Raw genomic sequence first — 19472 nt, forward strand, 5'->3', positions numbered from 1 at the left:
TTTGATTAAAAGGACTCTGCAACTTTAAATGTAAAAAAACAGGAGCATGATCTGAAATTATAATTTTTCCAATAGCGCTGTAATCTATAAATTGTAACAGTCCCTTAGGAACAAAGAAAAAGTCTATTCTTGTGTGGCAACAATGTTGTTTAGAATAGAAAGTAAATTCTTTATCAGCTGGATGCTGTGCACGCCATGCATCAACAAAATCCAAATCTTCACATAAAGAATTAATAAATTTAGCCTGAAATGAGGGAGTCAAACCTGAAGGTAATTTGTCCATAAGTGGGTTCAGTTGACAGTTAAAATCTCCTCCCACAATAGAACGAGTAACCTTGAATTCCATCAATTTGACGAATGCATTTGTTAAAAAATCACATTGATGACCAGGGGGAAAATATACATTCATAATGGCGATTTCTTCGTCTTGCAGCAAACCCTTCACAATCACATAACGCCCATTTTTATCTTTGATACAATTTATCAGCCTGAAAGGTAAAGATTTTTTTAACAAAATGGCCACTCCTCTGCTCCTCGATGTAAATGAGGAGAAAAAGACATGACTAAAGCCCAGCTGTTGCAATTTAAGATGTTCTTTATCATCAAGATGAGTTTCTTGTAAAAGGGCTATATCAACATTCTCCTTTTTAAGCAATGTGAGAATTGACTTCCTCTTCACGGGTGTATGTATCCCATTAACGTTCCAGGAACAAATTTTAAGCATACTAACTGACATGTTTTATAATAAGGGAGAAAAAGAAGAAGAACAAAAACAAATCCCGACAAAAATGTTTCCTATAGCAGAAATACAGTCCCATGTTAACATCAAAGGTGAGCTGAAAAGTGCAAAACAAAAACAACAACAACAATAAACACGTAACTATAATACAAGAAACAGTACAAACTGTACTCAGATTAGAACCAGTCATTACTCTGAAATGGTTCAAAAAACGCAATTCAGTGTAAAAGGGACCCTGAACGACAAAAGAAAGTTGGTTACCCCGTACCGCTGACAGACCTGCGGACCTTAAACGCACACTGCATGTCCATGTGACAGAGGGCCTAATTTAACCAAAGCCGAAAAGAAGAAAAAGAAAAAGTGTATCTGTCTACATATTGTGGCGTACACATACCCAAGTCCTTTTCATTGCCAGCATGACAAATGAAAACATTCACAGGGATATTCCCTCCTGCGACGACAAGAATTTGTCCACCTCAATTGGATCCTGAAACACGTTAGTAGCTCCTCGATATGTGACCTTGAGAGATGCAGGATAAAGCTGCGCATAAGTGGCACCGGCTGCCTTCAGACGCTTCTTGACCTCGTCAAATTGTTTGCGTTTACGCAAAACCGCGGCTGAAAAATCCTGAAAAATTTTCACCTTGGAGTTTCCGAACATCAAAGCCTTCTCACCGTTACCCAAATCTCTCGCTGCTGCGATGACCCGTTCCTTGTCTACGTAGTTATGAAATCTCACCAAAACTGCCCTTGGATACGAGGATGCCGTCTTGAGAGCTCTGCCTGGAACGCGATGGGCTCGTTCAATCTTCATGCGGCCAGATTTCGTTTGAATGCCCAGAGAGTTCGGCAGCCAGGATTCGAAAAAATTAACAGGGCGATCACCTTCTGCATTCTCTGGGAGCCCAACAATACGTATGTTTTTCCTTCTCCCTCTGTTTTCCAAATCATCCACATGTTCTGTTAATTCCCGAATTCGTTTCGCTAGCGTCTCCAATTTACCCTCGACCGGGGCGGCAGCATCTTCCACCGCGGAAATTCGATTCTCAGTTTCGGTGATTCGTTTTTCATGATCATCTAGCTTCTCGTTCTGTTGTTGCAAGAGCTGTGACAGTGGACTTAACTTTTCATCAATCAATTTCGAAATGTTTTCTGTGACTTCCTTAATAATCTGTCGTGGGCCCGGTTCGGAAACATTGATGCTAGCATCTGAACTAACAGTAGCATTATCCTCACCCTCACGGTTATGCTCTGTCTCTGATTTGCTCGAATTTTTAGTGTTCCTTTGAGGCATGTTGGTCGATTGCTTCAAAAAGTAGGTGTCTAAACTCATAGCAAACTATGCAGCCAGCAACACAAAAAATAATGAGCTCCTCCGCCGAAAATAATGATAAATGAATGTAATAGCCCGCACCGTCTGAATAACGCGACCGTTCTCTAAGCCGCCATCTTGGATCCCCCCTCTTTGCAATTTTTCACCTTTTACCTTCTTTCACACGTAAACTCGATCAACGCTGTCTTTACGCACGGGCGCATGAGATACTGTAGTGATTGCGCACGATCTTCACGCATGACCAGATGAGTCCTCCCACTGAAGCTGCATATTATTCTTTACAGAAATTCATTGGCTATCAGAAAAGTCAGTCATTTCCATCATCCATTTCAACTGGATCAATTTACTGTCAATCAAAGAGAGGGAGGTACCATTCTTCAGCATAGGCGCTCCTTGGCTATTGTTCCATCTTGACACCTCTATCATGCACCGACTGGCTCAAATGACCTGTCTATCAAAAGTTCAGGGGTCAGCGAACATTTTGAAATAACGTTTTTCTTCATGTTTACATGTGAAATGAAACTAGACCATAGAATGGGTCGAAGTTGTGACAGCTATGTCGGCTAACTTGAAATGCTACTACTACATTCCATGGATGCTTATTGATATATAAATGTGTTATGGACTAAATACTTAGCTGAATTGGATTGTATGGACCCTTGAGAGTGTAACCAAACCATTTTTGTTGGAATGTAATGGATCAGTGAACTAACAGAAGGCATCAAGGGGGAGTTTCTTCCAGTTTATGTTTGTTTATTTGGCTGTTGGTGGCCTGACAAAGACACAGATTGTACACGCTGGGTTTATTGTATCATGGTTTGGCTTTTGCAATTTTTGCAACAGCATATAGACTATTAAATACAATATAATATGGTATTGTTTTTTTTCCCAGGTGAAACATTGCGCCTCTGAGAGATAGACAAAGAAACTGTCCGAAAGAACCAGAGAGAAATCTGGCATCTGCCGGACATAGAAAAACCTTTGTTCGTAATTTATAGGCTATGCTGTAGTCATTTTGGCAATACAAATGTAAAAATATAGTGTAGTAATAAGAAACTGTCCCGAGACTTCATGTAGGCATAATCAATCTTAGTTTCATTATTGGGCAATACCAGCATTAATGACATGACATGACATTCGTAGTCAAAACCTGAAATATAAATTGTCATTCTCAAAGAAAGGTGATATAAGCAATTTTGAGAATGGCATGGTCGTTGGTGCCAGATGGGCCGGTCTGAGTATTTCACAATCTGCTAAGTTACTGGGATTTTCACGCACAACCATTTCTAAGGTTTACAAAGAATGGTGTGAAAAGGGAAAAACATCCAGTATGCGGCAGTACTGTGGGCGAAAATGCCTTGTTGATGCTAGAGGAGAATGGGCCGACTGATTCAAGCCGATAGAAGAGCAACTTTGACTGAAAGAACCACTTGTTACAACCGAGGTATGCCGCAAAGCATTTGTGAAGCCACAACACGCACAAACTTGAGGCGGATGGGCTACAACAGCAGAAGACCCCACTGGGTACTACTCATCTCCACTACAAATAGGAAAAAGAGGCTACAATTTGCACAAGCTCACCAAAATTGGACAGTTAAAACTGGAAAAATGTTGCCTGGTCTGATAAATGAGTCTCTATTTCTGTTGAGACATTCAGATGGTAGAGTCAGAATTTGGCGTAAACAGAATGAAAACATGGATCCATCATGCCTTGTTACCACTGTGCAGGCTGCTGGTGGTGTAATGGTGTAGGGGATGTTTTCTTGGCACACTTTAGGCCCCTTAGTGCCAATAGGGCATCATTTAAATGCCACGGCCCACCTGAGCATTGTTTCTGACCATGTCCATCCCTTTATGACCACCATGTACCCATCCTCTGATGGCTACTTCCAGCAGGATAATGCACCATGTCACAAACCTCAATTCATTTCAAATTGGTTTCTTGAACATGACAATGAGTTCACTGTACTAAAATGGCCCCCACAGTCTCCAGATCCCAACCCAACAGAGCATCTTTGGGATGTGGTAGAACGGGAGCTTCGGGCCCTGGATATGCATCCCACAAATCTCTATCAACTAAAAGATGCTATCCTATCAATATGGGCCAACATTTCTAAAGAATGCTTTCAACACCTTGTTGAATCAATGCCACATATAATTAGTGGATCCAAGATGGTGCCGAGCATGGTGGCCGTGTTGCGAGCTCCAAATAAAATTTGCATAAAAATTGTTGCAAAAATAGTTTAACTTGTTTTTTTTTTGTTGTTGTCCTACATGTTGGGTGTTCTTTTTATAACTGTCTACGACAGACACCCGCTTCTAAGCATAGGTTCCTACGTTGTGAAAGGCAGACCGGACTTTGAGTTCTTGAACGCTGACGCCTTGTTTACAGACACCGCATCAGAGCCCTTTGTCTGGGCTGCACGGGCGCAACCGAGGAAACGCCGCCGGAAAAGAGGGAAGAGAGCCAGCATCCTTGTCAGACTCAGACGTCGTCCCCTCCGACCTCCTCTCATTTTGCTGGCTAACGTTCAGTCACTGGACAACAAACTCTGTGAACTGCGGGCGCGTATCTCATACCAATGAGAAACAAAAGGACTGCTGCATTATTTGCCTCACAGGATTACTCTTCCATTCTGCTGCCTGCTTATAGGCAGAAACTGAAACAGGAAGCACCCGCCCTCAGGACAATTCAATGCTGGTCGGACCAATCAGACGCTATACTACAGGACTGTTTTGATCACGTGGACTGGGACATGTTCTGGGCAGCATCTGATGACGACATAGAGGAGTATTCAGAAACTGTAACGTGTTTCATCAGGAAGTGTGTAGAAGACGTAGTGTTGACAAAAACAATCCGCATCTACCCCAACCAAAAACCGTGGATTAACAGGGATGTTCGAACAGCTTTGTCAGTGCAGACATCCGCTTTTAAATCCGGGAACGCTGATGATCGCAAACAAGCTAGTTACAATCTCAGAAAATCCATCAAAGCTGCAAAAAGACAATAAAAAACAAAGTTGAAGAACAATTTAACACCAATGATGCAAGAAGCATGTGGCATGGCATCAACAACATCACAGACTTTAAAGGGAATAAACCAGATCATCTCTTCCGGATGAGCTAAATAACTTTTATGCTTATTTCGAGGCTCACAGCCCTGCCCACACAGACAGTGCTACCGCGGCTGCTGTAGAAGATGTGAGTGCACTCTCCGTCTCTGTCACGGATGTAACCCGAGCCTTCCGACGGGTAAATATCCATAAAGCTGCGGGTCCCGATGGCATCCCAGGCTGTGTGCTCCGAGCATGCGCATTCCAACTAGCCAGTGTTTTCACAGACATTTTTAACCTCTCCCTCTGTCTGTCTGTGGTTTCCTCATGCTTCAAAAAAATCTACCATTGTGCCCATACCAAAGAAAAACTAAATCACATGCTTAAATGACTGGAGGCCCATTGCTCTCACACCCATTTTCAGTAAGTGTTTTGAGAAACCGTCAGAGATTACATCTGCTCTGTGCTGCCTGCCTAATTGGACCCGCTACAATTTGCATATCGCAGCAACCATTCCACAGAAGATGCTATTGCTTTCACCTTACACAACGCTCTCTCCCACCTGGAAAATAAGAACAGCTATGTGAGAATGCTGTTTGTGGACTACAGCTCAGCATTTAACACCATAGTGCCTGCCACACTTGTTGTGAAGCTCCAGACTCTGGGACTTGATCAGGCAGAAGTCAGGTGGTCAGAATGGGCAACAATACTTCATCCCCGCTGACCCTTAACACTGGTGCTCCTCAGGGCTGTGTCCTCAGCCCACTCCTGTACTCCCTGTACACACATGACTCACACGACTCACACAGCCCCAGCCACACACAGCTCCAATGTCGTCATCAAATTCGCTGATGACACAACAGTGATAGGCTTGATAACCGACAACGAAGAGACGGCCTACAGAGAGGAGGTGAGCACCCTGACCAAATGGTGTCAGGAGAACCACCTCTCACTCAACACTGAAAAGACCAAGGAGGTGGTGGTGGATTTCAGGAGACAGAGCAGAGAACACACACCCATCACCCCAGCATCCTCAGAACATTTTACACATGCACTATTCAGAGCATCCTGACGGGCTGCATCACTGCTTAAATCACAGCTTTGCTGTGGTATGGCCGTTTACACGCCGCATGCTTCATGTTGTCTATTATAATACAAATAGTGCGCTCAGCGTGTGGTTATTGTTTATAAATCTGTTGAAGCATCAAGAAGCATTAATGTTTTTCATTGCTTATTTATATTATTTTTAGATAATTTAATATACTTTGTTAAATTATTGAAATCTCTGTTCTAAGGGACAATAAGTAACTTTTTAGGTATTTTATTATCTAAAATCAATATTTTTATTCATAAATATGCCCTAAATGGTGTACAAATACCTATGCCAATGTTTAAACTAATCCTTGTAAATGAAGAATTTATTATCTTTATATACATGGGACGGGTAGGTCGACGGAGGCTTCCATGTAGTTCCGCCATCTTGCAAAACTATAATAGCAGAGAGGGACAAAAAGTACTAAGCCAACGCGTTTCCACAACGCGTTTTCGGTCAGAGCCAGAAATGCAGGTGCAGAGCAGTGAGAGGCGCTTGAAACTGCACCGGCAAGTTTAAAAGTCTGGATTGCATTCTTATTATGGACCATACATATGCCGCGCCACAGGAGAAGAAAACATAGTCGCCAAAACAGTAAAAAATAGAACGTAAAAGGAAACGTGACCGTAGATTACAGAAAATAAGAGTTAATGTCGGGGAAGCTTTTTCTAGGTGGAAAGAGCTAATGCTGGATAAAGATTTCAAAAGAGACGCTGAAGTGGCCAGTTTTCTTCTCGACAGGTAAGTCAGTGTTACAATCTATATTATATTTTTTTTTTATATCTAACAATGCATATAATTCAGAAAATATAACGAATAAATTAGACATAACTACTAATTACAATATTTCATGTTTTCCACAGTCAGTAATTCATACTGTAACATTCATACTGTAACAGTTGTTTTACTGCCTGAACTCCCTTTACTGCAAAGTCAGGGAGGACGAGGAACAGGTCTTGCTAGTTGCACCGGACCTGGTTCCCAGAACTCACGGAGAAAGCTCCTTGTGACAGCCCCTCTCTGGTGGATTCCTCTGAAGAAGGATCCTCTCCTCAACGATCGGGCACCCTATGGCACCAGCATCTAGACAGTAATGGATACCATCACTTTGGTGCAATCACTGTCTATGAGACAAGCTTACACCTTGAAGTCAAGGATCATAGAGCAATGGTGTCTTGAACATTTGGAGGGAAAGTTTAAGACTCGTCTTCTTAGCATGGTGTTTTGCATTTGTAACTGGATTGGGTGCAAAAACAATTAAAGATTCTTAGAACACTAATGTGTTACATAGGTTTCAACATATACCCTCTCATTTAAATAAGGAATAAATACCAAACATGCTATAGTTGAGGTCATATTAACTAAAGATTCTGTCTTAAGCATGTTCTCAACCCTCTGGAGTCGATTAATGTGAATACGCGTTATGAGTAATTTTCTCCTGATAACCCCGAAAAGAACTTAAATTACACTTTCAGTTTTGATCGTACAGATAAGAGCAATGCATCACTTCAATCTGTAAAGGGTTTACATTTTTTTAACAGACATAATAACAACAAAACTTTGTGCACTTATAAAATAAACATAACAAACAAGGTGTGCTGTCTGCAGCCTTTGTCTGCGCTGATCTTCATGTACAAACACGTCATTAAAATTAACTAACTCAGTGAATACTCAACGAAGAGACATGAGAGATATACCTATAGAAAGCCTGACATGTCTACTTTGAAACTGAACAAGTGCTGCCGAAAACAAATATTCTGTGATAAAGTAATCCATATGAAAACAACACGATGTACGTTTTTTCACGTCTCCCTTCATTATCTTCTAATGTAACCATGCCCCCGTGCTGAACGCCCTATTCAGATGCTAATGTTTCACTGAAGCGCACGGCTTGAATACGCCCACACAACTGAAGACAGCACAGCAATACTGTTCTTCAAGTTTTCTTATTTTACTGTTTGCTTCAAAAAAAAAGGATGAAGTGCTTTATGCAGCAGAGATCATAAACATTAATAATTCCCTTTTTATTTATTTATATACTTGTACTAGTTTTACTAGGTAGACTTTTTACAAAGACTTTTACCAAACTATAATTCCTGACTAAATGTATAATCAAGTGAAATATTATGAAGCTTCAATAACAATATACAATTCAAAAGCTTGATGTAAATAATATAAATGTAACAAATAAATGTAACTATAACAGATGTAACACAGTGCTGTTCTTTCAATTGATCCCCCCTAAAAAAACCTGAAAAAAATATTCTCAGCTCTTTTCAACATTAATAATAATAATAATAATAAATGTTTTTTGTAGAAAATAAGATTGTTAAAAGGATTTCTGAAGAATTGTGTGACTGGAGTAATGATGCTAATAATTCAGTTTGAAAGTCAGCTTTGATTGCTCCTAATAAACTGTTTAACTGCACTCCCAAGTGGATATTAAATTATGTTGTGGGATAATTAAATATATTCTAAATAAACTACAAACATAAAATTATATAGTTCAAAGCACTGAATGCATCAAAAAGTGCTGCATGGGGTATGAAATCTCGGTGCTCTTTGGTTGTATAGGAGAGTATATATTTAAGAACAAGAACTCTAAGGCAATCAAATTGTAGTGAAAAGTTAAAAAGCCTTTATTGCATCACTGGCTTTATACGTTAAAACACTTCTAGTGAGAGGTAAAAAAAAAAATCTACGTGTTACGGCTATGTACCTTTTTTTTATTTGATTTAAAGGATTTTTACCTTCATAGAGGCAAATATTTATCTTCCTTATTGTATGGTAAATGGTAAATGGACTGCATTTATATAGCGCTTTCAACAGACCACGTGGCCATCCAAAGCGCTTTACAATTTGCCTCACATTCACCCATTCACACACACATTCACATTCACACACCGACGGCGGTGTCTGCCATACAAGGCGCCATCCAGCTCGTGTACTGCCCACACTCAGTTAATTACTGTCATGTTCTATGTCATTCTTAACATTTCTAAAAGTGTAATAAATAAAAGCACTAAATGGCAAGTCAAAGTGATCGCTGGCAATATGCTCTCTTCTGTCTTTTTCCTTTTTGTTTCTATCTCAGTTCTGTTTTCTTTTCTGTAAATACTCTGCTCTGTGCTCAGGTTTTGCATCTCTACATTGTAAAGTAGATTTGTGCTGGATCTTTAAAATATCTGAAGAAATATATAAATTAATAATTAAAAATTTAAATCACTGATTTTGGCACAAATATCTTGTGTGGGTGGTGCTAGCAGCAGATTCTCATTGAATAGTTTTTGATTGACAGCTCATGGATCTGAAGGTGAAGATTTCAGTGTATTGTTTAAAAGTACGACTGTAAGAATCTGCAAGCAGCTTCTTATTTAATTTTACAACACAAAGTAATTAGTGTGTGTGTGTGGGGGGGGGGTATCTGTTTTTTCCTAGTACTGCTAAATGAGATTAAATTTAGCTTTTTGTTGACAATCATTTTTATTGAATAATCAGTTCAATACAAAAAAAGGAGACCATATTTAATGTGATCTACAGAATAAACTAATGTGATGTGGACTGTTGCTGTATGTTTTTATAGGTTGTCTGGCTGTATGGTGACAGAGGAAGGCTGTTGTTATGTATCTTCAGCACTGACTTCAAACCCTGCACATTTAAGAGAGCTCGATCTAAGTTATAATCACCCCGGAGATTCAGGAGTCAAGCTACTATCTGAAAGACTGGAGGATTCAAACTGCTCACTGGACAAATTCAAGTATGTTGAGTGGGAAAAGTTTGTAGGTTTAATTGAACTTTTAATCTATACAAGTCTAAGAGTACCTAGAGGATGCAACATTATTTAGGATTTAAAGAGCAAGAGTAATTTTTTAAGTAAACCTGTCAGACAAAACAAATGAACAACAAAACAGTACTTTAACCCTCTTGGCGCCACGGTCGAGTTTACTCGACAAGATGCGGCACTGAATAAAACGGACGATTTTGTCAAATATGGTGTCAAATTTCATGCAACCTCCCCTGCACTAGATAGCAGACATGTAATACTTCATCTCTGACTGAAAAAAACGCCATGCTCCTATACAAAATCTTCGAGATAGAGTGCATTGAATCAGTGCGAAAAAAAGCGGAGCTTGTGTGAGAGTGAGCCATTTTATCTGAACAATATTGTCAACGTCAGCGAGTATTGGCATTAGATTATTATTATTTTCATTATTATTATTATCTAGTGGCATCAATAAAGTTTCAATAAAGCCGCAATGAGGTGTTGGAACTTTTATTCGCGGACACTGATTCTGAAGGGGAATATCTGTATTCAGAAGATGACGGTGATATTGAAAGTGAAAGTATAGCCCTACACCAAGCACAAATGGTGAATCCTTTGCCCAATGTAAATAAATGGTCATTTGCCAAATGTTAGAGGTGTGAACAATGTTTGCCAGGGTCGGAGTGTTCATCGTGAAATTAGCAGGCAAGTTTTTGTTGCGGGGACGAGGCGGGAGATTTTTACCGCGCTAGACATGTATATTTGTCTTCTGACCGCACCACTCCGCAATCGCGGCGACAGTATTGTAGTGGAGACTTTGTCTAATGCCACTGGGTATGTTAGACGAGGTCGAAGTATTCATAGGACAGTTAGGAGGCAAGGTGGGAGTCGCGATGACACTGACAGTAGTTCGAGCTGTGCACATTCAGCGCGTGCGCGACGCAGATCTGGCCGCGCTGCTGATAGCAGAAGCAGAGGCGATGCGACACGGGGCATAGCTTTTGAACTAAACAGGTCTTGTCTACTTGTGTTTGTGTGTCATATGAGTAATATATATGTGCCCCATACATGGAATCAGAGTGCCTGCTGCATGTAGTAAATTGAAAATCCCAACCGCTACATGCATTCGGTTTGTTTCTACCATTTATTAGTAATGATTTACAGTTTGTTTACTGCTTACTATTTACCTGAGCATTCAGTATTGTGCAATATAGCACACAGAAGGTGAGGGAATTTTTTTTTGGGGAAAGAAGTGCTCCATTTTATCATTTAAATATGTGATTTTCATGAAAATTCTATAATTCAAGATGACCACACCATATGACGTCATAGTATGCAAATTAGATGGGAAAATAAAATCCCTACATAAACATTGGGTCATCCTTAATATTTTTATAATTGACAGAAAGTCTCTATCTTTTATAAATTTTAAGATATAGCCTTTTGAAATTAAGATGTCAAAATCGAACGTTTTAGGAAAAAACCTCTGGCGCCTAAAGGGTTAACTCCCTAACTGGCCACAAAACAGGAGCAAACTGCGAAAATAGCAAATACAGCAGCCTCTTCCCTACAGCTTTCATAAAAGTTAGAAACAAACATTTAAAATGATAACTTGTGTTGTAAAAATTAACAACTTGTAAATGAACAATAAAGCCCCAATGATTCTTCAGGATCTTCATGAAATGCCTGTGACATACATTGGTTAAAGTTCCTCATTGGTCATGTAAAACAACACCCTTTTTACCTTGTCAAAAACAGCTCTGTTCACAGCGAGCCATGTCTCTTTGAATGATAATGAGCTGCTGCTAACCCCACCCCCCTCTGGCTCTATTGTTGGGAGAAAATGAAGACTGTTATTTTCAACATTCAATTACAAAACACCTGCATTGCTTAGGAGACATTGTTGTCACTACAAAGTTGCTAAAAGTCTATTAAATCCCTGCCTCAGCTGACTCTCAATGGTGATTCAGTACTGCCCACACTCAGTTAATTACTGTGGAATAATGAATTGTTAATCCTCTGTACAGTTATATGCCTCTGTTAACAAGTAATCCTGCAGTTTTCTGTAAAATAAAATGAGCATTGTTGTTATAATAATACATTTTTGTCTAACTATAGTTTTTTGTGTTTTGTTAATTTCTTTTTAAAAGTTGCAATTTTAATCAGAAAAATCGCAGGTTTGATTTTTTTTAACAAATCATGCAGCCCTATTCTATAACAAGCAAACTGGCCTTAAAAAAATATTTATAGGCATTTGAAATTAAAGGCAACAACTGCATTTTAATTAGGGATGTCCCGATACCAATTTTTCACTTACGATACCGCAGCTTTGGCTATTTGCCGATATCAATCCAATATTTTTCATTTTATTCTTGAACTAACACTTATAATAATAATAAAATAAATGGAAGCTCTTTGCTCAATTAGCCACCTATAAACATAAAAAAATCTTCATTATTTTATCTTTGTTATAAAAAAATAGAACAAAGATACACACTACAAATACACATAATACACTAATAAAAAGAGTTTTTTGCCGATACAATAGTATTTAGCAGTAGCATTTAAAAAAATTGAATGAACAAGTAAAAATTAAACAATTATTATTTACAAATTACAATTGTACCTAGACAGACATGGCTATGATTTTACTAATACAGTTGTCTGTTTAATTTTGTGGTCTCAAGTTTTCAGAAATTACACACAAGAAAATTTTACTTCAATAAAACCAAGTATTAGTTTTAGTAAGGGTTGTGATGTCCACATGTTTTGTTGAATAAATTATAGAGGTTTATAGAGAGAAATTTTTGAGATTATATCTCAAAAAGGTGGCCAAAAATGAAAGATTAAGTGGATATATGAATTGAATTAATTAAACAGAACATTGAAACACATTATTAACTTAGTTATCAAACTCCAAAAAAGATTAACAGTATTATAAAATACCCAAAAGTGATGCGCAGGCCTCATCTCTGGCTTTTTTTCTTTTCCTTATCTCGATGCCGAACTACTTTTGTCTTTTCCCAGGCAAAGTTATGATCATTTTCAGACAACTGACAGCCGCAAACATGAGGTGAGAGCGAGCATGCGCGCGAATGCAGGAGTGGCGTATCACGTGCGCTTTGCCTGTCTACTGTCTTCACTGTGAAACGCATTTTTTGTATATTCTGTTTACATCTTTATTTACGTATTCGTTATATACATATAAAACAAAAGTTTTTTTTTTGAGCATCTGGGATGAAGCCCCCCTGGGACTTGGTGCCCTACTGTGTACTCTGTGTGGGAGCAGCGGTACTGGACATAGACATAAATACTTTAATAATAAGTAATTTGGCTTTTGGAGTGCGCATGCGCCAGCTTGCATGCAGCCTGTTGCAGTTGCCCCGTCGTTTCGTCACCTTATTTTTAACTTTAATTCTAATTTTAAACTTCACTGGTGTGATTTGGTCCATATGTAATTTAACTTAAAATAGACTCTCTCTAATCTTGCAGTTTGAGAAAGTTTTTGAAAGCCACGGAATTGTTCGTGGCTGCTTTGTTTACACCCGGGACCAGCTGATCGCGATGAAGCCGACTGCGGCGCACAGACCCATAGACATCCCCACTGAGATCTGGAGGAGGACACACAGAGGTTGCAGAGGTGGAGTGAGGCGGCGAGGGAAGAGAAAGGGCTCCAGACAACAGAGACTTATGAGAAGGAGGTTTAAGCCGTGTCTCCCCTCTCTCATTATGGGCAACGTGAGGTCAATGGCTAATAAGATGAATGAGCTAACAGGGTTAGCCCGGAGTCAGAGGGAGTTCCGGGAGTGTAGTTTAATGTGCTTTACGGAGACTTGGCTAAACTCGGATATTCCTGATCACAACGTTTCCATCGACGGCTTTCAGATTGTTCGAGCTGACAGGGACTGCAACAAGAGCGGTAAGCGTAAAGGTGGGGGGCTTGCCGTTCTAGTTAACAACAGATGGTGTAATCCAGGTCACATTACGATTAAACAGCGTATTTGTAGCCCGGACACTGAACTGCTTGCTGTGGGACTCCGGCCATATTATCTGCCACGGGAAATTTCACATGCCATTGCCATTGCTGTTTACGTTCCGCCCTCTGCTAACCCGACGTCGGCGTGTAATGTTATTTACTCCGTTATTGCTGAACTTCAGACTAAACACCCGAGTGCCCTCATAGTGATCTCGGGTGACTTCAACCACGTCAATATGAATAACTCACTAACCAACTTTACCCAGTATGTGAGATGCCACACTAGAGAGGAGAGGATTTTGGACCTGCTGTATGCTAACGTCAAGGATGCATATAGCTCTTCCTCCCTCCCCCCCCGGGCAGGTCAGACCACAACCTGGTTTACATCAATCCCTGTTACGTGCCTCTGGTGAAAAGGCAGCCTGTGATCACAAGGACTGTGAGTAGATGGTCTGATGAGGCTTATGAAACACTTCAGGGATGTTTCGAGGTGACAGACTGGAGTGCACTCTGTGAGCCACATGGAGAGGATATAGATGGGCTTACTGAGTGTATCTCGGACAACATAAATTTCTGTGTGGACAGCATTGTCCCAGCAAAAATTGTACGTTGTTACCCAAACAACAAACCGTGGGTAACTAGGGACATCAAAGACATTCTGAATGCCAAAAGGAGGGCTTTTAGAGACGGGAATAGGGAGGAGATGAAGGCCATTCAGAGGGAGCTAAAGATGAAGATCAGAGAGGCTAAGGATAAGTACAGGAGGAAGCTGGAGCGTAAACTCCAGCAAAACAACATGAGGGAGGTATGGAGCGGCATGAGGAACATCACTGGCTTCAGATCGAATGGCTGCAGTGGAGTTGAGGACAGCTTGGACAGGGCCAATGAACTTAATCTGTTTTTCAACAGATTTGATACTGTCTCTCATGCACATGTACCCACTAACTCTGCGGCTGTCTCACCTATTATCCAACTACTCACTTCTCCTCCTCACTGTCCTCCCTCCTAATCTTGGCACATCCTTTCACCCACATCCTCCACCCCACAGGTTAATAGCACTCTCCAGCCAAATGACTCATCTCTTCTTCCTCCTCTTCCAATCTCTGTGTGCCTCACTTCTGAGCAGGTGAGAAGACAGCTGAGGAGACTACACTCAAATAAGGCTGCAGGGCCTGACGGTGTTCGTCCTGGGGTGCTTAAAGCCTGTGCCTCCCAGCTGTGTGGAGTACTTCAGCATATCTTCAATCTGAGTCTGAGTCTCCAAAGGGTCCCTGTACTGTGGAAGACATCTTGCATAGTTCCTGTGCCAAAGACGCCACGTCCTAGTAACTCCAGGGACTACAGACCTGTGGCACTGACCTCTCACATTATGAAGACCCTGGAGAGACTGGTCATGGAGCAGCTGAGGCCTATGGTTAGTTCCATCCTGGATCCACTCCAGTTCGCATACCAGCCCAGAATTGGTGTTGAGGATGCTATCATCTTTCTGCTCAACCGTATCTACCCCCACCTGGACAAGCCGGCGAGCACGGTGAGGATCATGTTTTTTGACTTTTCGAGTGCTTTCGACACCATCCGGCCGGCCTTGCTGGGTGAGAAGCTGACAGCGATGCAGGTGGATGCTCCTCTTGTGTCCTGGATTGTTGACTACCTGACTGGCAGACCACAGTATGTCCGCCTGCAACACTGTGTATCAGACAGCATAATCAGCAACACCGGGGCCCCGCAAGGGACTGTCCTCTCTCCCTTTCTCTTCACTATTTACACCACGGACTTCAACTACCATACAGAGTCTTGCCATCTTCAGAAGTTTTCTGATGACTCTGTTGTGGTTGGATGTATTAGAGAGGGTGATGAGACCGAGTACAGAGCTGTGGTGAGGGACTTTGTCACATGGTGCGGGCAGAACCATTTGCAGCTCAACATGACAAAGACGAAGGAGCTGGTTGTGGATCTAAAGAGAGCAAAGACACCGGTGAAAGCAGTTTCCATCCTGGGGGTCCCTGTGGACACTGTGGAGGATTATAAATACCTAGGAGTGCACATTGACAAGAAACTGGACTGGGCTAAGAACACTCAAGCTCTCTACAGGAAGGGCCAAAGCCGTCTCTATTTTTTGAGGAGGCTGAGGTCCTTCAACATTTGCAAGACGATGTTGAGAATGTTTTATGAGTCGGTGGTGGCCAGTTCTATCATGTTTGCTGTTGCATGCTGGGGCAGCGGGATGAGGGTTGCAGATGCTAACAGACTCAATAAACTGATCCGTAAGGCTAGCAACGTTGTGGGGGTAGAGCTTGACTCTCTGGCGGTGGTGTCTGAGAGGAGGATGTTGTCCAAATTACATGCCATCCTGGACAATGTATCCCATCCACTTCATTATGTGCTGCTCAAACACAAGAGCACTTTCAGTGAAAGATTTATTCTTCCGAAATGCACCACAGAGCGTCACAGGAAGTCATTTCTCCCTGTGGCCATTAAGCTTTATAACGCCTCCCTCTAATTGCCTGATACACTGACATTTAGTTAATTTTTAACTGACAATATCCCTGTTTCTGTGTAATATTATCTTTAATACTTATATGTGAAATATTCCATGTTGCTTTTTATATTTATGTTTATTTATACTTTTATACTATTTATATTTTTATTTATTCATTTTCTTATGCTTGAAAGGCGGGCTATTGTGACAAAGAATTTCCCCTTGGGGATTAATAAAGTATTCTGATTCTGATTCTGATACCTGTGTCTACGTTACTGGATATGTCGGCTGTCGCAGAGTATTAACTGATAGAATGTGCGCTGCAGCATAATACAACGATATTTCTTCAAAAGCAGATCATGGAAACATTTTTATCATCCACGATCAAAATTATTCATATTGCACACCCCTTCCCTCAGAAGAAATCGGCAACCGAGGGCAGACCGGACCGCAAGAGCACTTTAACTCTCATACTCATACGACTATAATTGGCTACTACTGTTAATACGTGACAGGCAGCATGCTTAACTGGATGTCGCAGCAAGAGAAATGCTAATATTCAAGCATTTAGGTGATGGTTTAAGATAGATTTTCCCATGGTTTGTGTTGGATAGGTATTGGATCATATTTTTTTCTCCTCTCCGATCTAGCGTTCTGGGCCAGTATCTGCACAATACTGATGTTGTGGATCAGATTGGGACATCCCTAATTTTAATCATGATCCAAACAAAGATGCTACACACGTTGCATAAGCAGTTGTTTTTTATTTAATTATAACATTCTGATTTTATCTTTGTGAAATGATGCTACATAAAAACATTTGAATGAAACGGAAAGATGGGCTGAATGAATTATGTAAGTGTAAAAATTGTTATTTTTTTATGTTCTTGTTTTCTCGTGATCATAACTTAATTATCATTTGATCTCGACATAAGTTTTTTTCTCTTGATCATGACTTAATCTTATAATCACGACATAGTGAATGTTTTCTCATTATCATGACTTAATTTTCTTGTGATCTTGACATGACAAAAGTTGTTCTCTAAGTTACACAATTGCACCAACAGGTGGCAGTATAGACCTGACAATAACTTATGGGCTGTTGAAATTTCAGGGCAGCGCTTAAGTTTGTGTGAGATCTGCGTGAGTGACAATGTGTGTGCATAAGTTGCAACAAAGACAGTTAAGGAATTATTAAAATAAGTTTAGTGCATTAGTTAAGAAAATGTGCAATGATCACCTAACTTTATTCAGTGCAGTCCTGTATCAAGATAAGTATTGTATCATGACTTTCCTGGTGATGCACAGCCCTGCTAGCAACCACCCCAACCACATTGTGTACCTTGTATCGTAACTACATAGCAATAGCAATTTATTTACTGACTGAATGTGACTCTGTGTCTGTTTTCTAGTGTGAATCATGGAGGAGAATCCAGGATTACAGCAGGACTAAAGAAATGTATGCCTAACTCACAAACACACACGCACTCAGCTGTAGTGATTGCTGTTGATGTTATTAATGTCTCTGTTCTTGTGTTCAGATGCCTGTTTTTTCACACTGGATCCAAACACAGCAAACACTAAACTCATTCTGTCTGAGGAGAACAGAAAGGTGAGACGCATGAAAGAGAACAGAAAGATGGCACGCGTGGAAAAGAAACAGCCGTATCCTGATCATCCAGACAGATTTGATGATGTCTATCAAGTGTTGTGTAGAGAGAGTGTGTGTGGACGCTGTTACTGGGAGATTGAGTGGAGTGGAGATTATGTGTTTATATCAGTCTCATATAAGAGCATCAGCAGGAAGAGACGGGGTGATGAGTGTGTGTTTGGAAATAATGATCAGTCCTGGAGTTTGTTCTGCTCTTCCTTCAGATACTCATTTAAACACAATAGGATAGAGACTGTTCTCCCTGTAAAGCCCATCATCAGTAGAACAGGGGGGTATGGCCATTACTATAGAACAGGAGTGGATGAAATCTATAGAACAGGTGTGTATGTGGATCACAGCGCAGGAACTCTGTCCTTCTACAGCGTCTCTGACACAACGAGCCTCATCCACACAGTCCAGACCACATTCACTCAGCCGCTCTATCCTGCGTTTTTGGTTGGCTCTGGATCAGTGAAACTGTGTTGATGAATCGGAATAGATTGATAAGAGATTCTACCCATAATGCTTTGAGCTGCGTGATAAATCAGTAACAAAGAGATGTTATAGAGGCTCTGCATGACATTAAACTGCAGCTGAACTTCTGTTCCTGAAATAACAGTCAGAATAAATGTGTCATAAATCTTCATATAGACAGTAAGATCTGTTGATCTACATTTGTGTTTTTATTGTAGTGTGACGTCGATCGTTTGTATTATTACTATCAAAATTACCTTTCAATTGCAAAGTTCTTCATGAATCATGTTTGTGTAATTAATTTTTCTCTATTGTTTTTGTGCATAATAATAAAACATGACAAATCAACTTGAAATCAGATTTAAATTGATGTTTGTATCATGAATGTATTTGATTCTTCAAAAGACATAAAACTGAAATGAGCCAACAATAATAATATTGTACTCTTAAATAAGATGTATGCATGTAAATAAATAAAAAATGCTTTGAAACTCCACTTTTTGAGCATTTATTGAAGTACACATACACAGCTCGTCATATGTGACATTTAGCTCTTCCATCAACTAATCAGTTAGATTGCTAGGTTGTAAACCTGCAATGAAAACAAAACAAACATCAGAATGAACTAATGAAATTACACAATCATGAGATATTAATTTTCGATCTGAATTACTAGCAATGGCAGTTTACAGACACTCACCGGCAAGTGTACAAGTCCTGATCAACAACAGAATGAAAATGAAACTAAAGGCGGTGCCTGTGCACTCACTTACTACGCATATACAAGGCAAGGCAAGTTTATTTATAGCACATTCTTTACACAATGGTAATTCAAAGTGCTTTACATAAAAGAAAGTAAAATAACAATGAAGAAAATAATAACAAGAATAAAACAAGCAATTTTAAAACTT

General features: G+C 40.2%; 1 protein-coding gene across 1 annotated transcript in view; it reads left to right on the plus strand.

Moving 5' to 3' along the window:
- The window catches only part of LOC127955910 (NACHT, LRR and PYD domains-containing protein 3), a 48672-nt gene extending 29614 nt beyond the window's left edge, over positions 1-19058 (plus strand). Inside the window, exons 8-10 of the mRNA XM_052553537.1 lie at positions 9802-9975; positions 17849-17895; positions 17978-19058. Of these exons, the coding sequence (XP_052409497.1) occupies positions 9802-9975; positions 17849-17895; positions 17978-18573 (817 nt within the window). The 3' untranslated portion in view covers positions 18574-19058. The remainder of the gene's footprint in view (positions 1-9801; positions 9976-17848; positions 17896-17977) is intronic.
- The last annotated feature ends 414 nt before the right edge of the window (positions 19059-19472 follow it).

The sequence above is a fragment of the Carassius gibelio genome, chromosome B4 (assembly GCF_023724105.1).
Source record: "Carassius gibelio isolate Cgi1373 ecotype wild population from Czech Republic chromosome B4, carGib1.2-hapl.c, whole genome shotgun sequence".
NCBI classification, from domain to species: Eukaryota; Metazoa; Chordata; class Actinopteri; order Cypriniformes; family Cyprinidae; genus Carassius; species Carassius gibelio.